Source organism: Sturnira hondurensis, unplaced genomic scaffold (genome assembly GCF_014824575.4).
Source record: "Sturnira hondurensis isolate 20B ecotype Veracruz unplaced genomic scaffold, ASM1482457v3 Scaffold0001120, whole genome shotgun sequence".
In the NCBI taxonomy this organism is placed as follows: Eukaryota; Metazoa; Chordata; class Mammalia; order Chiroptera; family Phyllostomidae; genus Sturnira; species Sturnira hondurensis.
The window spans coordinates 4,555,500-4,574,777 of NW_028073751.1; the positions used below are offsets into that span (position 1 = coordinate 4,555,500).

General features: G+C 42.9%; 1 protein-coding gene across 1 annotated transcript in view; it reads left to right on the forward strand.

The window, feature by feature from the left end:
• Positions 1–7,153: 7,153 nt before the first annotated feature.
• Positions 7,154–19,278, forward strand: part of NDFIP1 (Nedd4 family interacting protein 1) — a 39,723-nt gene continuing 27,598 nt past the window's right edge. The window contains exon 1 of the mRNA XM_037062906.1: positions 7,154–7,435. Within this exon, the coding sequence (XP_036918801.1) occupies positions 7,373–7,435 (63 nt within the window). The 5' untranslated portion in view covers positions 7,154–7,372. The remainder of the gene's footprint in view (positions 7,436–19,278) is intronic.

Below are 19,278 nucleotides of genomic sequence, written 5' to 3' on the forward strand. Positions count from 1 at the left end.
GTTTGGGACCTAAGGGTCAGTATCCTTGTAATTAAATGTTATGAGGACCCTTGGAAGAAATTTCTTCATTGGTTTGTATCTTCTCTTGTGTTATTTACCTCAGGCTTAACATCAATTGTATAACCAATCAGGTCCCCACTTCAAACGCACACCGAATTTGTGGGGCATTTGTTGCGCACAGAACTTCATTTTTGTGTTCATCTCATTCCTGGTGTTATTTCAGTCCTACAAGGGACTACTGTGCACCAGGCTCTGCTCCTGTGGAGAGAACAAGAAGGGAGAGTCTGTTTCATGTGCTACCCTTGTTTTGCTTTTCCTTTCTCATTTACTTCTAATGCATTTCTTGCTATCCTGTAACCACTTGAATAGTTTTTGGATCAGCAGTGTATAAAATAAAGAAATGCTATACACATACATGCACCTAACAATAGAGCATTAAAATGTATGAAGCAAAAGTGACACAATTGAAGGGAGAAACAGACAATTCAACAATGACAATTGGAGACTTGAACAACCCACTATCAGTAATGGCTAGAACAAGTAGGCAAAAGATCAACAAGGAAATAGAAGGCTTGAACTACTTTCTGTCAATTAAAACTGATATACAATTGAGCGTGGGCCTGTGAACCACACGATCGTGGTTCGATTCCCAGTCAGGGCACATGCCTGGCTTGCAGGCCGGTTCCCAGCATGGGACTCACAAGAGGCAACCATATATCAATATTTCTCTCCTTCTCTCCTTCCCTTCCCCTCTAAAGACAAATAAGTAAAATCTTTTTAAAAGTCTCTCAGATATTTTTAAAAAACTGATGTACACTCCACCCAACATTACCAGAATATACATTCTTCTCTAGTGAACATGGAAAGATTCTCCAGCATAGACCACATGCTAGGGCATAAACCAAAACTCAGTAAATTTGATTAGAAAATACTGAGCTGAATGAAAATAAAATAGGGTAACAAAACCTGTGGTATACAACCAAAATAAATGAATAGCCACCATTAGCATTTCTTAATTTCATTTGGAGAATAAATGAGAAACTATTATATCATAGTTTCAGCTTCTATGCAGAAGGCCACAGTACTTGCCTATATTGGTGCTAAATCAATATTTGTTGAATGAATGAATACATTGTGTTCCAGTGGGAAGAAGGTAAACGATGGAATCAGGAGTTCATGTCGGATTCCTGCTCAGCTAACCTTTATCCTCTCACAGTTTTGCACAAGCCGTTTATGTTTTAAGCTCGTTTATAAATTCTCATCCTCTTCTCTTTTTTCCTTTCCTCTCCATAAGGCCTTCCGCATTACTCTGTGGTTTAAACTTCCCACTCAGGCTTTCAGCATATAAACTTTTTTTGTCCTGCTACTAAGCTAAGGGGTTGGCAGACCACTGCCTGGGAGCCGAATCCAGCCCACTGCCTGTTTTTGTATGATCTGAGAGTTAAGAATAATTTTCACATTGTCAAATCCTTGAAAAAATAAAAAGAAAAATACTATTTTATGACACATGAAAATAATAGGAAATTCAACTTTCATCTCCTGTAAATAAAGTTTTATTGGGACACAGCCATGCTGATTCGTTTGGTATGGTCTATCGCTGTGTTTACGATACAATGGCAAAGTGGAGTATTCGTGACAGAGAGCACATGGCCCCCGAAGTTCAAAATGTTTGCTATTTATCCCTCTACATAAGGGTTTGCTGCCCCCGTTCTGAGTTTCTGCACCAGTGTACTCACGACTCGGTGTGCCTTACCTTTCCCATCACAACAAAGCCTTTTCTGCATGCAAAGCCCTTTCTCCTGAATTCTTACCTGATTAATCCCACCTGGTTACATACTTCTCTACACCATCCCTCAGTATTGGTTCATGTAGCTCAACACAGATGTCATTAACATGCAATTTTCTTTTTCTAATATTTTATTTATTTATTTTTAGAGGGGAAGGGAAGGAGAAAGAGGGGGAGAGAAACATCAATGTTTGGTTGCCTTTTGTGTGTCCCGTCCTGGGGACCTGGCCTGCAACCCAGGCATGTGCCCTGACTGGGAATCGAACCAGTGACCCTTTGCTTCACAGGCTCAATCCACTGAGCTACACCAGCCAGGGCGCAATTTTCATATTAAAACTGTCTTGAATATGTGTTCACTGCCTTCTCTCTTTCTTCGTGAAGACCCCAAGGGTGGACCTATTCCTTCCAGATCCTGTGTTTCCCTTCGCACCCAGAGCAGCGCTCAAGCTTTGCAGTCAAACAGATCACAGTTTGACTTGCGATTCAATCACCCACTGGCTGAGCAAGGGGTGTATGTTTTCTTAGTCTCTTCATCAGCAGAATGGATTTGAAATGAGGATCAAGGAGATGATGTAGCAAAGGGTCAAAGACCCAGGAGGTGCTCCACAAACAGTAGTAATCATCAGTGAACAGTTTCTTTAGTTGAATATGAAGATATTACCTTTTGCTATTAATGAAACTTTTAGCAATGCAGTGAGAATAAAAAGTAGTAAGTCAGTAGAAATGGAACTCCACGTTTTGGTTGGAGCCCTGTAAAGATTAGCTGGAGACATTTAAGGCCTGAAATGTAATATTAGACCAATGAGGCTTTGTTTAAAATTTAACAAACCCTTCTTGGTTTCTCACTGAGCTCAGTACTGTGTAGGACTCAGGTGCATGTGAACGAGAGACCTCATCTGTCCAGAGGACAGTTTTGTCTAAACTAGCGGAATAAAGAAAAGCAGACATGAGCTATGCTCTTGCTTGTCCATGATATTTCTCTTCTCTCTCAGGATGGATGATTCAGAGTCAGCAATTCACATAACAAGTATTGCACATGGAAATTATTACTGTTATTCTGTGGGGAAATAAGTTTCTAAGTGCAGCAATCTGAAATTAATAACTTTCTCTGTGGAAACTCTCTTGACAACATCTCAAGATGAAGCCAAAGAGTGCAGTTTTTATAGCCTTGGAGTATCTTCCCATCTGCTTGGCTTGCAGCACGCAGGACTCCATGAGTCAGAGATCCAGAGTTTTTCACTTCCCTGTCCAATTTGCTTGCCAACGGGAGACAGTATACAGCAGAGCCTCAGTTTCTCAGTCCCCCCTTATAACCACCCATCAGAGCAACACAAGTCTTTTCAATTTACTTATTAAAGGCTCTGGGGAAAACTTAACACACAAAAAAACCCCACCCAGTCTTCACAGTTAACACAAAACATTTTGGTTTAGGGCATCAGAAAAGGAGCAGGCAAGGGCAATTGGAAACTTTTTTTTCTCCAGAGAGGAAATAATTCCTGTAAGAAAGTCTCATATTTATACTGTGATAAATATTTATGTCCACACGCAGGGAGTGGATAGCTATTGAGGGAGAAAGTGGTTTAGGAAAGAAATCGATGGGAAGGGCACGCCCGTGCTACGGACACACAGGGGCGGCGGCTGCAGGTCCAGGAGCCACACGTGGCAGCACGGACATCGTTTTCACTCCTTCTTACATGTGAGTTTAGAATATCCGAGCAAAGAAGTCTGGGTTTCTACTTTCTATTGATGCGATTGAAAAAAATTTCAAATTAGATTTTTCCCCCCTTATGTAAGACCACAAGGCAGGCCATTATGTTTGGGATGATTCACTGTACCTTATTACATTTAAAGTTTTTTTTTCTGGATTAAAAACTGAAGGGACTTCTGCCAAGATGGAGGCATAGGTGGAAACACTGTGCCTTCTCCCACAACCAAGTTTGGATACAACAAAAGTTTTGGAGAACTAAGATACACCCAGAGACCAGAAAACCGCATTATACGGAAGTCCCACAGCTACGAACCGTTCAACAGGGACGGTAAGAGAGGCAGAGCCAGCAGCAGAGCTGGGTCAGGAAGGACAGACCTAGGAGCGCAGGCAGCCCAGACCTAGTTGGGGTGCGGGGCAGACTGACCAAGGTCGCACATTCTCGCGCAGTGAGACGGACCACACAGGCCCCAGGGGGCGAACCCAGTGGTGGAGGGCTGACAGCGGTGGCACACTCGCGTGCAGTGGAGCCGGGCGCGTGGCCCTGGTGACGGTGGTGGCTGCGGTGCTGGTGGGGGTCGCGGAGGTGGGCACTGGAGGGAAGCCATTGTCCCTCTTTGACCCCGCCCCCACATACAATGTCACAACCCAGCGACTGAGTTGCCCTGCTCTGGTGAAAACCTAGGGCTCCATTCCTGCTACTTAACAGGCACAAACAGCCCAAAAGATGGCGCAAGAACTCAAAGTCCCAGAGCCAATAACTCTAAGAGACCAACAGATTGCCAGCCTCTCAGAAGCCCAATTTAAAACACTATTTATCAGGATGCTCACAGAATTGGTAGAGTACAGTCACAAATTAGAGGAACTTAGTCACAAATTAGAGGAACATATGAAGGCTAAACTAATTGAAATGAAGGGAGATGTCCAGGAAACCAATAGCGATGGAAAGGAAACTGGGACTCAAATCAAGGGAGTGGACCAGAAGGAAGAACGAAACATCCAACCAGAAAATAGTAAAGAAACAAGAATTCAACAAAATGAGGAGAGGCTTAGGAACCTCCAGGACATCTTTAAACGTTCCAACATCCGGATTATAGGGGTACCAGAAGGGGGAAAGAAACAGCCACAAGTGGAAAACGTATTTGAACAAATAATAAAGGAGAACTTCCCCAGTCTGGCAAAGGAAATAGACTTCCAGGAAATCCAGGAAGCTCAGAGAGTCCCAAAGAAGTTGGACCCAAGGAGGAACACACCAAGGCACATCATAATTACATTAGCCAAGACTAAAATGAAGGAGAGAATCCTAGAAGCAGCAAGGGATAAGGGGACAGTCACCTACAAAGGAGTACCCATCAGACTGTCAGCGGATTTCTCAAAAGAGACCTTACAGGCAAGAAGGGGCTGGAAAGAAGTATTCCAAGTCATGAAATCCAAAGACCTACAGCCAAGATTGCTTTATCCAGCAAAACTTTCATTTAGAATGGAAGGACAGATAAAGTGCTTCTCAGATAAGGTCAAGTTCAAGGAGTTCATCATCACCAAGCCCTTATTATATGAAATGCTAAAGGGACTTATATAAGAAAGAGATGATGAAAAATATCAACAGTGAAAGGACAGCAAACTCACAGTTATTAACAACCACACCTAAAACAAAAGCAAACCAAGAGGACAGCTAGATCAGGAGTGGAACCATAGAAATGAAGAACACATGGAGGGTTAGCAACAGGGGAGTGGGAGGAGGAGAAGAGGGGAGAAGGCACAGAAAATAGCATAGATGGTAGGTAGAAAATAGATGTGGGGGAGGGCAAGAATAGTGGGGGAAATATAGAATCTAAAGAACTTGAGACACGTGGTTATAAACTAAGGGGGGAGAAGGGTGGGGGAGGGAGTGTGCGGGTGGAGGGGAATGAAGGGGGGAATAGAACAACTGTAATAGTATAATCAATAAACTATATTTAAAAAAATAAAATAAATAAAAAAAATAAAAACTGAGGGACAGAGTAAGGAGCATACCACTTTGGGACTCTCAGATTGTCATGTCACTGGAAATAGGGACAGACATGTAGGAATTGGTATACTAGTAGAGAACTCAAAGTGAGGAAGATAAATATCTAGAAATTTTATTGATTATAATTGGTTCGTTTATACAGAAACCTCAGAGTAGTTTCAAAACACAGCTATGTTTTAAAATATATAGTCAGCCCTGGCTGGTGTAGCTCAGTGGATTGAGTGCCGATCTGTGACCCAAAGGGGTCCGAGGCAACCATGCATTGATGTTTCCCTCTCTCTTTCTCCCTTCCTTCCCCTCTGTCTAAAAATGAACAAAATCTTTAAGCCCTGGCTGGCGTGGCTCAGTGGATTAAACAAAATCTTAAAAATATATATATATATATATATAGTGAGCTAGACTTGAAAATTAGAAGCCAAACCAATAACCATATTGATGCCAACCCCAGACTACCAGTGTGGAAAGGCAATCAAGACGAAATTACAACAAGCCTCGAAGATCAAGTTGTCTTCTGTGTTGACCCTGTGACTAGAAGCAACCCCAGAAGGCTGGGTGTGATAGAGTGAAAGAAGACACCTCAAATTGCTAGATAAGCTATACTATGCTATATGCTAAAATGTTTAAAAGACAAATACTCTTGTCCACAAAGTTTATAATTTAGCTGCATGATAATGGTTTACAAAGCTGGCTGAATGGGTTTGCATTCTAGCTTTATTTAGCCCTTACTAGATCTGTGTTATTGGGTCAAATATTTTATCTCTTCGGGCATCATTTTCTCATGTGTGAAACAGTAATAATTATCTTCTTATATGGCGGGTATGCCTGCCCCCTTTCAGCCTTCCACAAGGCAAGCTCTCACTTCCCTCACCACCTTCTCACGTGTAACTGCTACCCAGAAGGATAATTGCATGGCTCACTCTTGGAAGTTTTGCCTTTTGTGTCGGCTCCTCAAGGAGCTATGGTTCACAAAAGATCATGTCTACATCCACGGATGAGGCTGTTAAAACACTTGAAGAGCTGCGTGGAAATGAGGATACTAATATCATCACTCACCTTCAACAGGCTTTGAGACTTCAGAGTTTTCTGAGGATTTAGGGTTAGCCAACGTTTTCTGCAAAGTGCCCAATAACAAGTAATTTAGGATTTATATATATCGCACTAAACAAAAGGGAGTGGCTGTGCTCCCAAGAAACTTCATTTATGGACATTGAGGTTTGACTTTCAGATACTTCCCACGGTCACTGGATAGACCCCTGCCCTGTGTTTGACTCACCCCTGCTCTAGGAGGATGGCAGATAGGAAGGGAGTGAGTGGGTAAGAACCCAGATAGATTCTGTAGCCAGATACCAGGGATCAGGTCGCTGGTGTATTAAGACTGTCGACCTCCCTGGGGGTTAAAGACCTCTGCCTTAAGGGAGTATGGCCCCTGTGTGTGATGAAGGCTGGTAAGAACACATAGGGGAAGCTCAGAGCAGGCTACGAGGTGCTCGTCACCTGCGTCATCTTCTCAGTGGTGGCCTGTGAGCAATTCGTTCTCAGCGGACTGGAACTCGACGCTTCAGCCCGGGAGGCGCGGGAGGAGAGGCGGCTCCCACCCCGACCGAGACACCGCTGGGCTGCGCGAGTCGGGGGCGGGGCGGCGGCGCAGCGTCGTCGTCTTGGTCCCCGCCTCCTCCCCAGGGGCCGTGTCGGAGCCTCCGCGGCGGCCGTGCTCACAGCCCGAGGAGAGCGGCTTGCTTGGAAACAGCGGCGGCCATCGAGACCCACTCGAGGCGTGGTCCCTCAGCCTCCCCGCGCTCCCCGGCTGCGGCGCCCGCGCCCCTTCGTTCAGCTCGCTCGCTCGTCTGCCCTCGTCCCTGCGGCCGGCTGCGCCATGGCGTTGGCGTTGGCGGCTCTGGCTGCGGTGGAGCCGGCCTGTGGCAGCCGGTACCAGCAGGTGAGCAGCGCCGAGTCCCGCCCTGGGCCCGGGACTCCGGCCGTCCCCTCGCCGCCGGCCGCTTCAGGCCTCTGCAGCCCGGCCTGTGGCCAGCTCGACGTCGCGGCTTGGCAGGCCGCGCTGGGCCTGGGCGGGCCCAGGGCTCAGATTCGAGGCCGCCGCGGGCCGGGCGCGTCCCTCGGTGACCCCGGGCGGGACTCAGGCGGTGGAAAAACCTGTGCCCCGCCGCGTTTCCTGCCTGTCCCACGGCGCACGGGTCCGCAAGTGGGAGTCCGCCAGGGCCTAGGGACGTCGATCTGGGGACATTACGTTTTCCATTTTCTACCTTTGGTTTGACGTCATTGGGAAGGAAAATAAAAATCAACCATGAAATGGAAAAGAAAACTGGGCGGAGAGAAAAGATTAAAATCGCTGCTACTGCCGCCGACAGCTCCCCGCAGGGAGACGCGATTACTCAGGGTTTCACAGCCCGGTCTGTATCGAAACCCATCCCCCTCGCCTCCGTTTTAAGACAAAAGTCAAAAATGAGGCGAGAGACAAGCCTGCATTTTGCAGTAAATTTGGGAAAGGCGCTATTCAACTTTGATGATGTCCCAAAATGTCGTTCTATGTGGAAGGCTGCAGGGCGTGTGCCTGAGTGTGTGCTTTAATAGCTTGGAAATGTCGTGCAACGAGGTTTAATAGCATACCTGGGGAGGAAATGTATGGGGGATGATTGGATTATTATCTAGCGTGTGATTTATAAGTTGAGGCCCTAGGGGGAAAAGCTGCTTGTTTCACTCGCCACTGTCTGTAGCCTGGTTTCTTTCGGAAATTCAGAGACCTTCTGCAGGGGTTTTGTGGGAATTGAGCCAGCTAGTAATTGATGTTGATTTGGACCGCAGATAGCTGCGTTCTGTCGTGTTCCGAATGCTTAGTATAATTCGTATAAAATGGCAGTTGTGCTTCTATGAAGTGAAATGTTCTATCTATATTGTAGAAATAAGGAAAAACAATGAGTAATACATTCGAGTTAACCCTGGTGGGGCCAGAGACTGGTTTGTTTTGTTGTCATTAGCCCTGTGCTGTCTTTTCCTCCTTCCTTCAGCTGGACTCCAGAAATGACTGGTTAAGAATTTAGATCCTTGGTTTCATTAACACGCCCAAATTGTGGCAAAGCAGTCTAGTCCTTAGATCTCTTACTGCCTGGGGTATGGCACGTGTTTTTTTGTATGACCTTGGGCAAAGCTCTGGGTTCCTCTCTGCTTTAATAAAATATGAATGATAGGTGTCACTTAACTGTCACCACGGTGTTTGCAAATCATCTGCACCCCGTAGTGTGATTAATTCATTCCCTTCCTTTGCCCTGGATTAAGGCAAACAAGCGAAATGCTGTGGCTTTTCTTTGTGCTGCCATCTTCTTGAGCTGTGAGGTAGTGCTCACATACTGCTAGGATAAAAAAAATTGGTGGAGTATCAAAATTATGCGTTTCTTGGTGTGGTATTTAAAGAGCTTTAAATACACATAATTGAGGTATGCCAGGGAGAGCCCATCATTATTTTGAAGAAATAAGCTTCAAAAGAGAGTGAAAAAGCGAAATACTATTTTTAGAAAAATTGGAAAATATGAAAGCCAAAAAGAAAAAACCTCACAACAAAAACCTGTCTTCCATAGATAACCAGAGTTAATATTTTGATGTGTATCTCTGGATTTATAGCTCTGTAAATATATCTAAGTGTAGATCAGGAAACGTGTGTACAGAGAAGGAAAGGTAATATTGATTTACTGTGAGCATTTACTATGCGCCGATCGCAGTAATAGGTGCTTTACAGCTGTTATTTTCCTTAATCCTCACAGAACCCCAATGAGGCAGGATTTGGTACTGTACAGATGACATTGAAGACTCCAAAAGGCTCAGTAACTTGCTCAAGGTCACAGCTTCTAAGTAGTGATTACGGGGATAATACATACTCACCTACTTAAAACACAGGCTCATGGTGCAAATATAGGCATGTGTATTACATACATGCACCCATACGTACACCTAGAGGTACATATTTGTACACATAGATGTGATTCCATGGGCCCCTGATTATGCGTTGCACACACACAAACATGTGTGCACACATGTATGTTTATACACCCATATAGGTACCGATGTGTCATGTTCACAGACATGTGCACATTCACAAATTTGTGTGTATACTCATGCACATATATGTACAGAGGCACACAATGTAATAAGATGGGTTCACATTTCTATGTCTGTGTAGCATGTAATTGTGTGGCTATCCCATAATTTAACCAATTGCCCAGTGTTGGTTACTAAGGATGGTTTAAAATTTTTTTTCATTCACTGTAGTTTCTTTTACATACATCTCCATCTATTTCCTTAGTATAAATTTCTAGATATGGAAATGCTTGGTCAGGGAATACATATATTTAAAAAACATACATATTTGGAATTATAAGATGGTGAATTATCCAGGCAACTTAATAGAAGCATGATACTCTGGTTGTTATGAAAGACCATTCCGACTTTGTTTGATCTGTTTAATCAAATTGAGCTTGTCTTCTGTTGAAGTAAATGCACTGAAAACTGTATGGTTCACTCATAAATGCAAACAAAATTTTTTCCTTAAAAGTCTTTTTATTGGTAGTGCAGTATGTACACAGCTTGAATTTAGCGTCATGACAGACTGCACTGAAAGGCTGGGCTTTACACACCTTCAACCCTTTTGCCTTTTGCCACTGGGACTGTGTGTCCAGACATTCTGAAGTACGTTTGAGAGAAGTCTAGGTTGGCCTGTTGTTGAGATACCTAAGTGTTGCATTTATTCCTGTTCATCCATTTCAAGTCCTCTTTGCCTCACTGGAATAGATCTTTGCCTATACCATGACTTTTGCCAAATACTTCCTGAAATGTTTTGAAAAATTTGGATTTGAATCAAGTATAAGTGGGCAATTATGACACTGCCATATAGATTTAAAAGTAGACTGCAGAATGTTTAGTTTTAGATTCGACTCTCATTGCCTGCAGAAGAAGTTGCCTGCTTGTGAGCATCGCCAATACGTTGGTACTGTAGTTTGATGACATTGTGGAGCAGCTGTGGAAAGGGCATCTTTTTGGGTGTTGTCTCTCAGGATTGTGGAAGAAGGGAAAGAATTTCATCTCTGGTAGGCCAAACCATAATTCGTGTTCAGATGGAGTCAGGATCCTGAAGGAAGGGCCAGATAGTGCCCATGTGGTTCAATTTTTCTAGTTTCACAAGTTATAATTATATAATGCAATGCCCCTTAGAATGTTATGTCAAGATTTTAAGGTTATGTTGCTGTTTTTGTGGCCTAGACAACCAATGATCAAAGAAAACGTTTGTAAAAACATTGAGAAGCTGGGTAAAATTGTTTCTTTAAAAATTAAAAAATTGTGGCATATATCTGTGTATAAAGTTACCGTTTTAAACATTTTTAAGTGTGTAGTCTATTTAGCGGCATCAAATACATTCACATGTTGGGCAGCCATCGCCACCATCTGTTCCCAGGACTTTTTCTTCTTCCCCAACTCAGACTGTGTGCCCATTAGAAATGACAATTCCCCATTTCCTTCTCCAGCCCCTGACAGCCACGTTCTACTTTCTGTCTGTGAAAACCCTTTCTCACTCTTCTAAGCACCTCATGTAAGTGGAGTCACAGAGCATTTGTCCTTTTATGACTGACTTACTTCACTTAGCATAATGTCCGCATGGTCGATCCATAGTGCAGCATGCATCAGAATTTCCTTCTGTCTTCAGGCTAAGTAGTATTCCATTGTGTGTGCGTGCTGTGCTTCGTTTATCCATTCTTCGTAGATGGACACTTGGGGTACTTCCACCTTGTCTTCCCTTTCATCGTGTGGTCGTTGTAAGGAATGCTGCTGTGAACACGGGCGTACAAGTCTCCTGAGTGCCTGCTTTAACCTCTTTGGCTATGCACTCAGAAGCGACCTGCTGGTTTATATGGTAATGCTGTTTTTAATTTTTTGAGAACCTGCCATACTCTTCCACAGGAGTGCACCATTTTACATTCTCAGCAGCAGCGCCTCGGGGCTCCAGATTTTTCACATATGCATCCACTCTTACTATTTTCTGTTTTTCTTTTTGATAAAGTTACCCTAATGGGTGTGAAATGATATCTCATTATGGTTTTGGTTTGCATTTCCCTAGTGCTTAGTAATATTGAGCGTCTTTTAAATGTGCTTATTGGCCATTTGTGTGTCTTTGGAGAAATGTGTATTTAAGTCCTCTGCCCATTTTTGAATTGGGTTGCTTGCTTTTTGTTATTGAGTCATAGTAATTTCCTGACATTCATTTGCATTTTTAACTTTTACTGTGAAAGTTTAAAGTATATACAAAAATATACTATAATAACCCTTATGCATCCATCACTCATATTTAAGAGTTAGCAACAAACGTTTCCTTTATACTTCCCACCATTTTGAAGCAGATCCAGAAATGGTAACATTTATTGATAAATACTTCTGTGTGTGACTCTAAAGATAATAGTACGATGTTTTAAGCAGATATTGTCACATGAGAAATGTATCACAAGCGCACTTCTGCAGTCTGTCACTGAGGGAGAAACAGGACTGCTCAGTGGCTAGAGCTACAGGTTGACTGTCCTCTGGGTTTCACTCAGTGAGCTGTGTCTGCTCGGTGGTGTTTTTGTAGCAGTGATGGATTACTGTTGATCCATTCTTATTTTCTGCCTGGTCCCACTGCTCGACCACTTATTAGGGAGATGTAATTGGTTTAATCATTCTGTCTCTGCCCTGGAAACAGGGCAGGGCTCCTTGGCTTGGGTTGAAATCAAGGCCTGGTTGAGGTGCTGTAGGAAATCTAGTTTGCACATACTTTATCCTACACACCAATTATATCACATTGCTTTACATTGAATTATATTATAAAATAAACTTCACCATGATAGTGATTTTGTATTTTTATTTTTAGAAAAAGGCTTGAAGAGGTTCAAGTGACATCTTCTAATTTATTCGTTCTTAGGGCTTTAAAATAATTACTTTGGTTCCTTAATGATTTATTCTTATGTTGCCTTTGAACAAGGACACTGTTTAGTGGAGCCATATTCTTGTGGTAGTGGTGGATGATGCCCATTTAGATAAAGTGGCTTTTAACACTTTAATTAGAGATTAATGCTGTAAATCCGCTCAATAGTCTTATCTTTATTCTCAAGTCATTTTTGCCAATAGGCCTAGGCAGTTGCTAAATATCGTGCATCAAATTTACATTCTCTAGTTGTATTTTTTTACATACTCCAGTTAGAGCTGCCTCCAGTGGCGTTCTGGGGAGAAGCGCTGTGTGACGTCGCCCTCCCAGGCACGCTGTTTAACGCCTCTCAGCATGCCTGGCCGTTCCACTGGGGCCGACTTGTTTTTTCTGAGCAACACAATTTATGTTAAAAGTTCTAAATACTAGCTCTAAATACTGATTGATTTTAAGAGTGAATCTAGCAGAATATTTCCTAATTAAAGAAGTTATTTTCATATATATATATTTATATATACCCCGCCCAGCCATTTAATATAATATTTGACAGTTTTTCTTTTAAAGTCCTGTATTGCAGTACTATTAGTAGTTAATGAGAAGCTTGAATGTGATCTGTAGGCCTTTCCGGAGAAGGGTAGTTTATTAATAGAAACACAAGGGTTTAGGGAGTGGTTCTGTTTATTAACAATTTCATTTTTATTATTCAGTGCTTAAATGTGGCATTTAAAATGAAACATTTCTTGTTGTACAATAGTACACAGATCCATTCTTCTTATACTAGAATTAAACAGTAACTTGATAAAAGAAAACTTGATTTCTGTTCCTTCACATTTGGTGTGTATTCTTCAGGCTTTTTGTTTGGCTTCAAGACACAGGGACCAGCAGAACTAAGACAGCTTGAGTGTGGTTGGTGGGGTAATAATATGGGTGTAAAAACTTTCAGTTTTAATTTGAACATTTTACCTGAAATGTCATATGGTGTGCTTGGTGATATTATGTTATAGAATTACATGCTTATGATTTTGTAATAAAAGATTTTGTGATAAAAATGGGGCGTTATTTGTGTTAGACCCTGTATATTTTTAAAATTGTTACTTTTAAAAATATACTTTACTTTTTGAAACATTTTTAGAATTTCAGACACATTTTGAAGATAGTACACCCCAGACTCAATTTCCCCTGTGAACATTTGACATCCAGGTGCTACATTGGTGACAGTTAATGAACCAATACTGACACTTTATCATTCATTACAGTCCATAGTTTATTTACATTTTCAGTTTTTATCTAACTTCCTTTCTCTGTTCCAGGGTCCCACACAGGTTACCATGTTACACTTGTCATCATGTCTCTCTTGTCTCCTCTCGGCCGTGATTGTTTCTTAGATTTTCCCTGCTTTTGATGCAGGAGTATTAGTGATGTGTCTATAGAGTGTCCCTCACTTGGGGCGTGTCCGATGCTTAGACAGGGCTTTGGATTTGGGGGCAGAAGACCATAGAAACAGAGTGCCATTTTTATCGCATCTTGTCAAGAACACGTGGTCAGCATGACTTACCACCATTGATGTAGCTGCGGTCGCCTGATTGGAGTAGCGCCTGTCAGATCCGCCTTCCCAGCGCCCTCCCACCCCCACACACACACCTTTCCGTACTTCACTCTTTGGAAAGAACTCACTGGGCACAATCCCCCCTTAAGGATTGGGGAGTTACACCCTACCACCTCCTCGAGGGCAGAGTGTCTATGTGAATTATTTGGAAATTTCTGCATGGGACATTTGTCTCCTTCATTCATGTATTTATTCAGTGATACCAGCATTGGCTCATTTATTTTATTCTTTGGATTACAGTCCAAAACTACTCTATTTTGTTGATGTTCAAATTTCTCCAGCTTTGGCCAATGGGAACTCTTTCAGTTGGCACCTGTGTCCCTTTAACGTAGCTCAATTTTTGTGTTTAATTTTTTAATTTTATTTAAAATTTTAAAAAAGATTTTATTTATTCTTAGAGGAGAAGGGAGGGAGAGAAACATCATTGTTGAGAGAAACAGGACTTTTTAAATTTTGCCTTAAAATTAACAAAATTTTACTAGCATTTACATTTAAGAGGGTTTTAGAAGAGGTAAGAGGTAAGTGTGTGTGTTTAACTGGAACATTATAATTGTAACCATGTTGTAGTTACTTTTTTTTGTAATCACTGATTGTCCTTGTTTGGCTAAGGTACAGACTTGGTGCGGTCAAAGACACCAGCCACGTTCACTGTCGGGTCTTCAGACCCATGTCAGTCATGGTCTGACGTGATCACCGAGTGGTGCTGAGTTCATCCAGCAGCTAAATATTTGCAAAATGGAACATCTGTGATGACGAGGTAGAGGGAACAATATGAAATGCCCATTGCACTTCCATCTTGGCTCTCTGTTCTTGTAGGACAAGCGGACCCCATGACCAGGCCTAAATTAAGGCAGGCTCTCGTGAATAGAATACTTGTCCACCATAATGTCTGCTCTGTCGTGCTCTGCCAAGGGTTTCCAACCTTTTGGCATCTCTGTGCCACACTGGAAGAGGAGTCACACATTAAGTACACTGAGACATATAATCACATACACACAAAAATCTCATAATGTTTCAAGTAGATTTACAGTTTTGTGTTGGGCCGCATTCACAGCCATCCTGGGCTGCATGCAGCTGTGGGCTGCAGGTCGGACACCCCTGCTGCACCAGCGGCGGCAGCGGCAGCAGCAAGCATAACGCTGGGACTTCTTGGCCTGCCAGCTCTGGTAGCTCATGGTCCAGCAAAGCCATGCAGGTCGCATGCAGTCAGCACACAAACCTGGGTTGTAGGCATGTCCCCGTCACTTTCAGTGTTTGTACATTTGACTTCATTGTCTTTTTTAAGTGTATAATATTCCATTTTTGGGATATGCCAATTGGTTGTTTTTAATAAATGTGAACTGGTAAGTTAAGATGGCATTAGGAATAGCTGCCATTTCTTCAGGTAATTTTCTGTGTGAGCTCCACATCCTGTTTTAGTCAACGTGCGCTAGGAAGGCGTCCATGGCGTGCCACCTGCTGTTATTGCGGGGACGGTGGGGGAGGGGGGGCGTGGTGGTGAGTGTAGCCATGAATAGGCAAAGGCCCCAGTCTGCAGAGCTCACGGTCTGCATCACTAACTCTCCAACAGGCTCTTTTCCCCCATTCCTGAATCGTTAGTGAAGTACAATTTATATACAGAAACAAATGCAGGTTATAAATGTATAGCTCAGTAAATTCTCCCAAGCTGAAAACCCATTAACTAGCACCCAAATCAAGAAAGAACACAAAGCTCCCTTCAGGTGCCCTTCCAGGTGCCCCTGCCCCGGAATAACCTCTCGCTGGCGTGTGAGGTCTACGTGGTGGTTCCGTATATACCATGTGCACCTAAGAAACGACTTCCTTTGCTGTGTCACTGCGGTGGCATGTAGGAACCGTGCCTCCGCCAGCAGATTTAGTGAAAAAATTATCTGACCTTGTTGACAGATGTTGATCCTGATAATTGTACACGAAGCATCATTTAACAAATCTCATCAAATTACATTTTTAACATCCAAAATGATCAGCCTAAATAATACTATTATGGCTTAAAATAAGGACCAGTCATTCTAGTTAATTAATAAAAAAATGGAAGTGTCCTTTCAGAAATATTAAGGGAAAAGAGTCACAAGCTGGTGTGATCCTGGTACGTAGCAGTGCCTGGTGAAATTTCACTGAATGAAATATTCAAAGTTCTGGCTGTCCCAGAGGAAGGTCGTTGTGAGCTATGGCAGAAGAAAGGCAGTGGAGAGAGCACAGCTTGAATCCCAACGTAGCATTTTACTGGATGAAGCAGTCACTCTGCCCTATTTTCTTCTTGGGCACCTGGCAACCACTGATACACTTTCTGTCTTCACTGGATACCTTTTCTGGACATTTTACAGAGCATGTGGGTTTTGTGACTGGCTGCTTCTGCTTGGCGCAGCGTTCGAGTTTCGCCTGCGTCGCTGCGCGTTTCGCGCCTCCCCCTTTGCAGATAGGGCGGACTGCTCTTCTCTGTCCTTCCCTGCGACTGGGCCGGGTTCTGCGTGCCCCCTCGTCAGCTGGCGTGCATTTTGGCTATTACCAATAATGCTTCTGTGAACATTCGCATATCTGTTTTTCTGTGAAAATTGCTTTTCAGTTCTTGGGCATGTAATTCGTAGTGCGAGTGCTGGATCTGTGTGCAACTCCGGTTAGCCTTTTGGGGGAGCTGCGAACGTTCCCACTGCCGCAGCACCGCTCCACGTTCCCACCAGTAGGTTGTAAGGGTTCCTCCGCTTCCCCACATGCTCAGCAATGCCTGTTATTTTACTTTTTAATTTTCTGACGGCCGTATTAGTGGGAGTGAAGTGGTATTTCATGGTTTCGATTTGCATTTCTCTGATGACTAATGAGGTTGAGGATCTTGTGTATACTGCCATTTATATATCTTCCGTTAAGTTTTTACCCTTTTTAAAATTAGTCTTTTTATTGTTGAGATTCTCTTTGTCAGAATTATTTTCATTGTATTAAATGTCATCCCCTAATTAATAACAGTCAATAGAGGGCTGTTCTTGAATGTGAAGAATTTTGGTGATGTTAGAATAACACAATTTATAGTCAATATACAATTAAAAATCTACAGTCTGTATAATATAATAGAAATTTTACAGTGCTCACGAACGTTGGCCGTTTCTGAACAGCAGAGCAAGGCAGCCTCCTCGGCCATTCACGCAGTCGCAGAGCCAGGGCTCAATCCGTGCGCTGTGTACTTCTGGTGATGACCCTGTCTCACGGGTAGGAGTTAGAAAGTATGCAGTGGGGTGGTGATGAGAGGTTTAAAAATTGCATTTTCAGGTAAAAGTTTTATAAATTAACTTTAAAATTAGAAGTGGTTAAATAACATAAAGCTAGTGTTTAGGCATTTGTCCCATCTGAGACTTACTGATCATCTCTTAAAGGGGGGATTTAAAACTTAGGAGAATTTTGTATATTTGAAACCTGTATGGTTTTATTAACTGATGTCATCCCAATGAATTTAATGGGTTTTATTAACTGATGTCATCCCAATGAATTTATATTTATACAACTAAAAATAACTTAGTATTTTCTTGCTGTTTAAATAGGACTCAGTCAAGAAAAAAGTAGTGAGTGGGACATGAGCACTTGTACTTCGTGGAACTTGGGTTGTTCAGCATCAGTTTCCACATGCTTGTTGTGTTTGTGCAAATTAGGTGTTATGTTGTGATACCTCTTCTTGTGTGTAAGGATTTATGGTTTTTTCCTCTGTTGTTTAGTAGGGTGTTTTTGTTTTGTCATCCATCCTATTCTTAGTAAACAGAAAATCTGGTAAAAACTTGTAAGTGCCTGTAGGTACTGCCATTGGTACAGTTGTAAATGTTGCTCCTCACTTATGTCTAATCCTGGCCCTGGCTCTGCAATTACTTAAAAATAGCTCATTTCTAAATTGAAGATTATCTTTGGAACTACTTAGGGGGGAGTAGTGAGGAAGTCTTCTTGCTGGGGTGAGAACTCAAATAAGAAACTTGTAGGATATGTGTCTTAACTTCTTAAATTCAAGTTTGTTTCTATTAGTAACCAGAGTTATGAATGACTTCTATATGGGAGATTCCTTACTGTTTAGGTGAAAGTCATGTATTTGTTTTTAACAGCAAAAGTACAGACAGTCTGTAGAGGGTTGTAGTAAGAGAAGGCATCCGTTCCTTTAGATGTGCTCTATTTCATAGGCATACCCAAAGGGCGGAGCATTATTACCACATATTTGTGGGTAAATATTAAATAACAGATTGAGGGTGATCGAGGCCAAGAGGTATGACAGCAGATTGTGATGAGTCTGAAGTGGGAACATGGACGAGTGCTAGGGTCCTTCTGGGGAGCCGTGGCGGAACCTGCACAGAGTCTAGAAGGGGCATCAGGAAGGTGGGAGTGAGGCGCAGCCTGGGGCGTGACTGAGGGAAGCCCATCTGAATTTTCAGGTCGCCGGATTATTCCAGTCTCAGCAGTGGATACAGATGACTGTAGGAAGTTCTGTACTAAATGTAGTGCTTTCATAGCATACATAGGAAATTGTATAGTTCTTTTTGGAAAAAAGCCAGTTTTACTTATTCAGAGATAAGTAAAATGGATCAGGATTGTTTAAAAAAAAACACAACATGGTGAAAGAACCCAGCTCCCAGCAGGTGTTTCTTACCTGTCACGTTACACACTATCAGGATTCCCCAGCTAACAGCGCAGAGCAGGGAGAGAGCAGCAGGGTCACCACTGTCGGTCCCGCCTCTCACATCGTCCCCTTCAGCCAGGGCTCTGTGACAGGTGGGTCATACTCAGGCTCCCACTGACCCAGTTGATGGAGGAGACTGGGCGTCTTTCCAGCCCCAGCTCCCAAGTGACAATGCCACCTCTTTCCTGAGAGAGCCCCCGGGGAGAACCTGAGGATCCTGAGCCCCAGGGCTGTTGTGGGGAGGAGTGCACCCAGAGAAGGGAACCTTAAAAATACGTTTTGGAACCAAGCACCCCCCACCCCAGTCCTAGTGCACATGCCTCCCCCCTCCCCATTAGTGTACCTGACTTGTCTGGCTGACGGTCGAAATCATGGCCTTGGGTGCCTCCAAAGTGTAAAAAGGTGTATGCTTGGGGATTTGGTTGTTCAGCGGATGGTGGTCACTAAATACTTCTTGAAGGATTCATTGACCACCATCTTTCCCACCTACACTGTAGTATTTTAAATACATTCTTGATAGGGCCTAAACTTAGCAGCATTATAAAAACAGACCTGTGC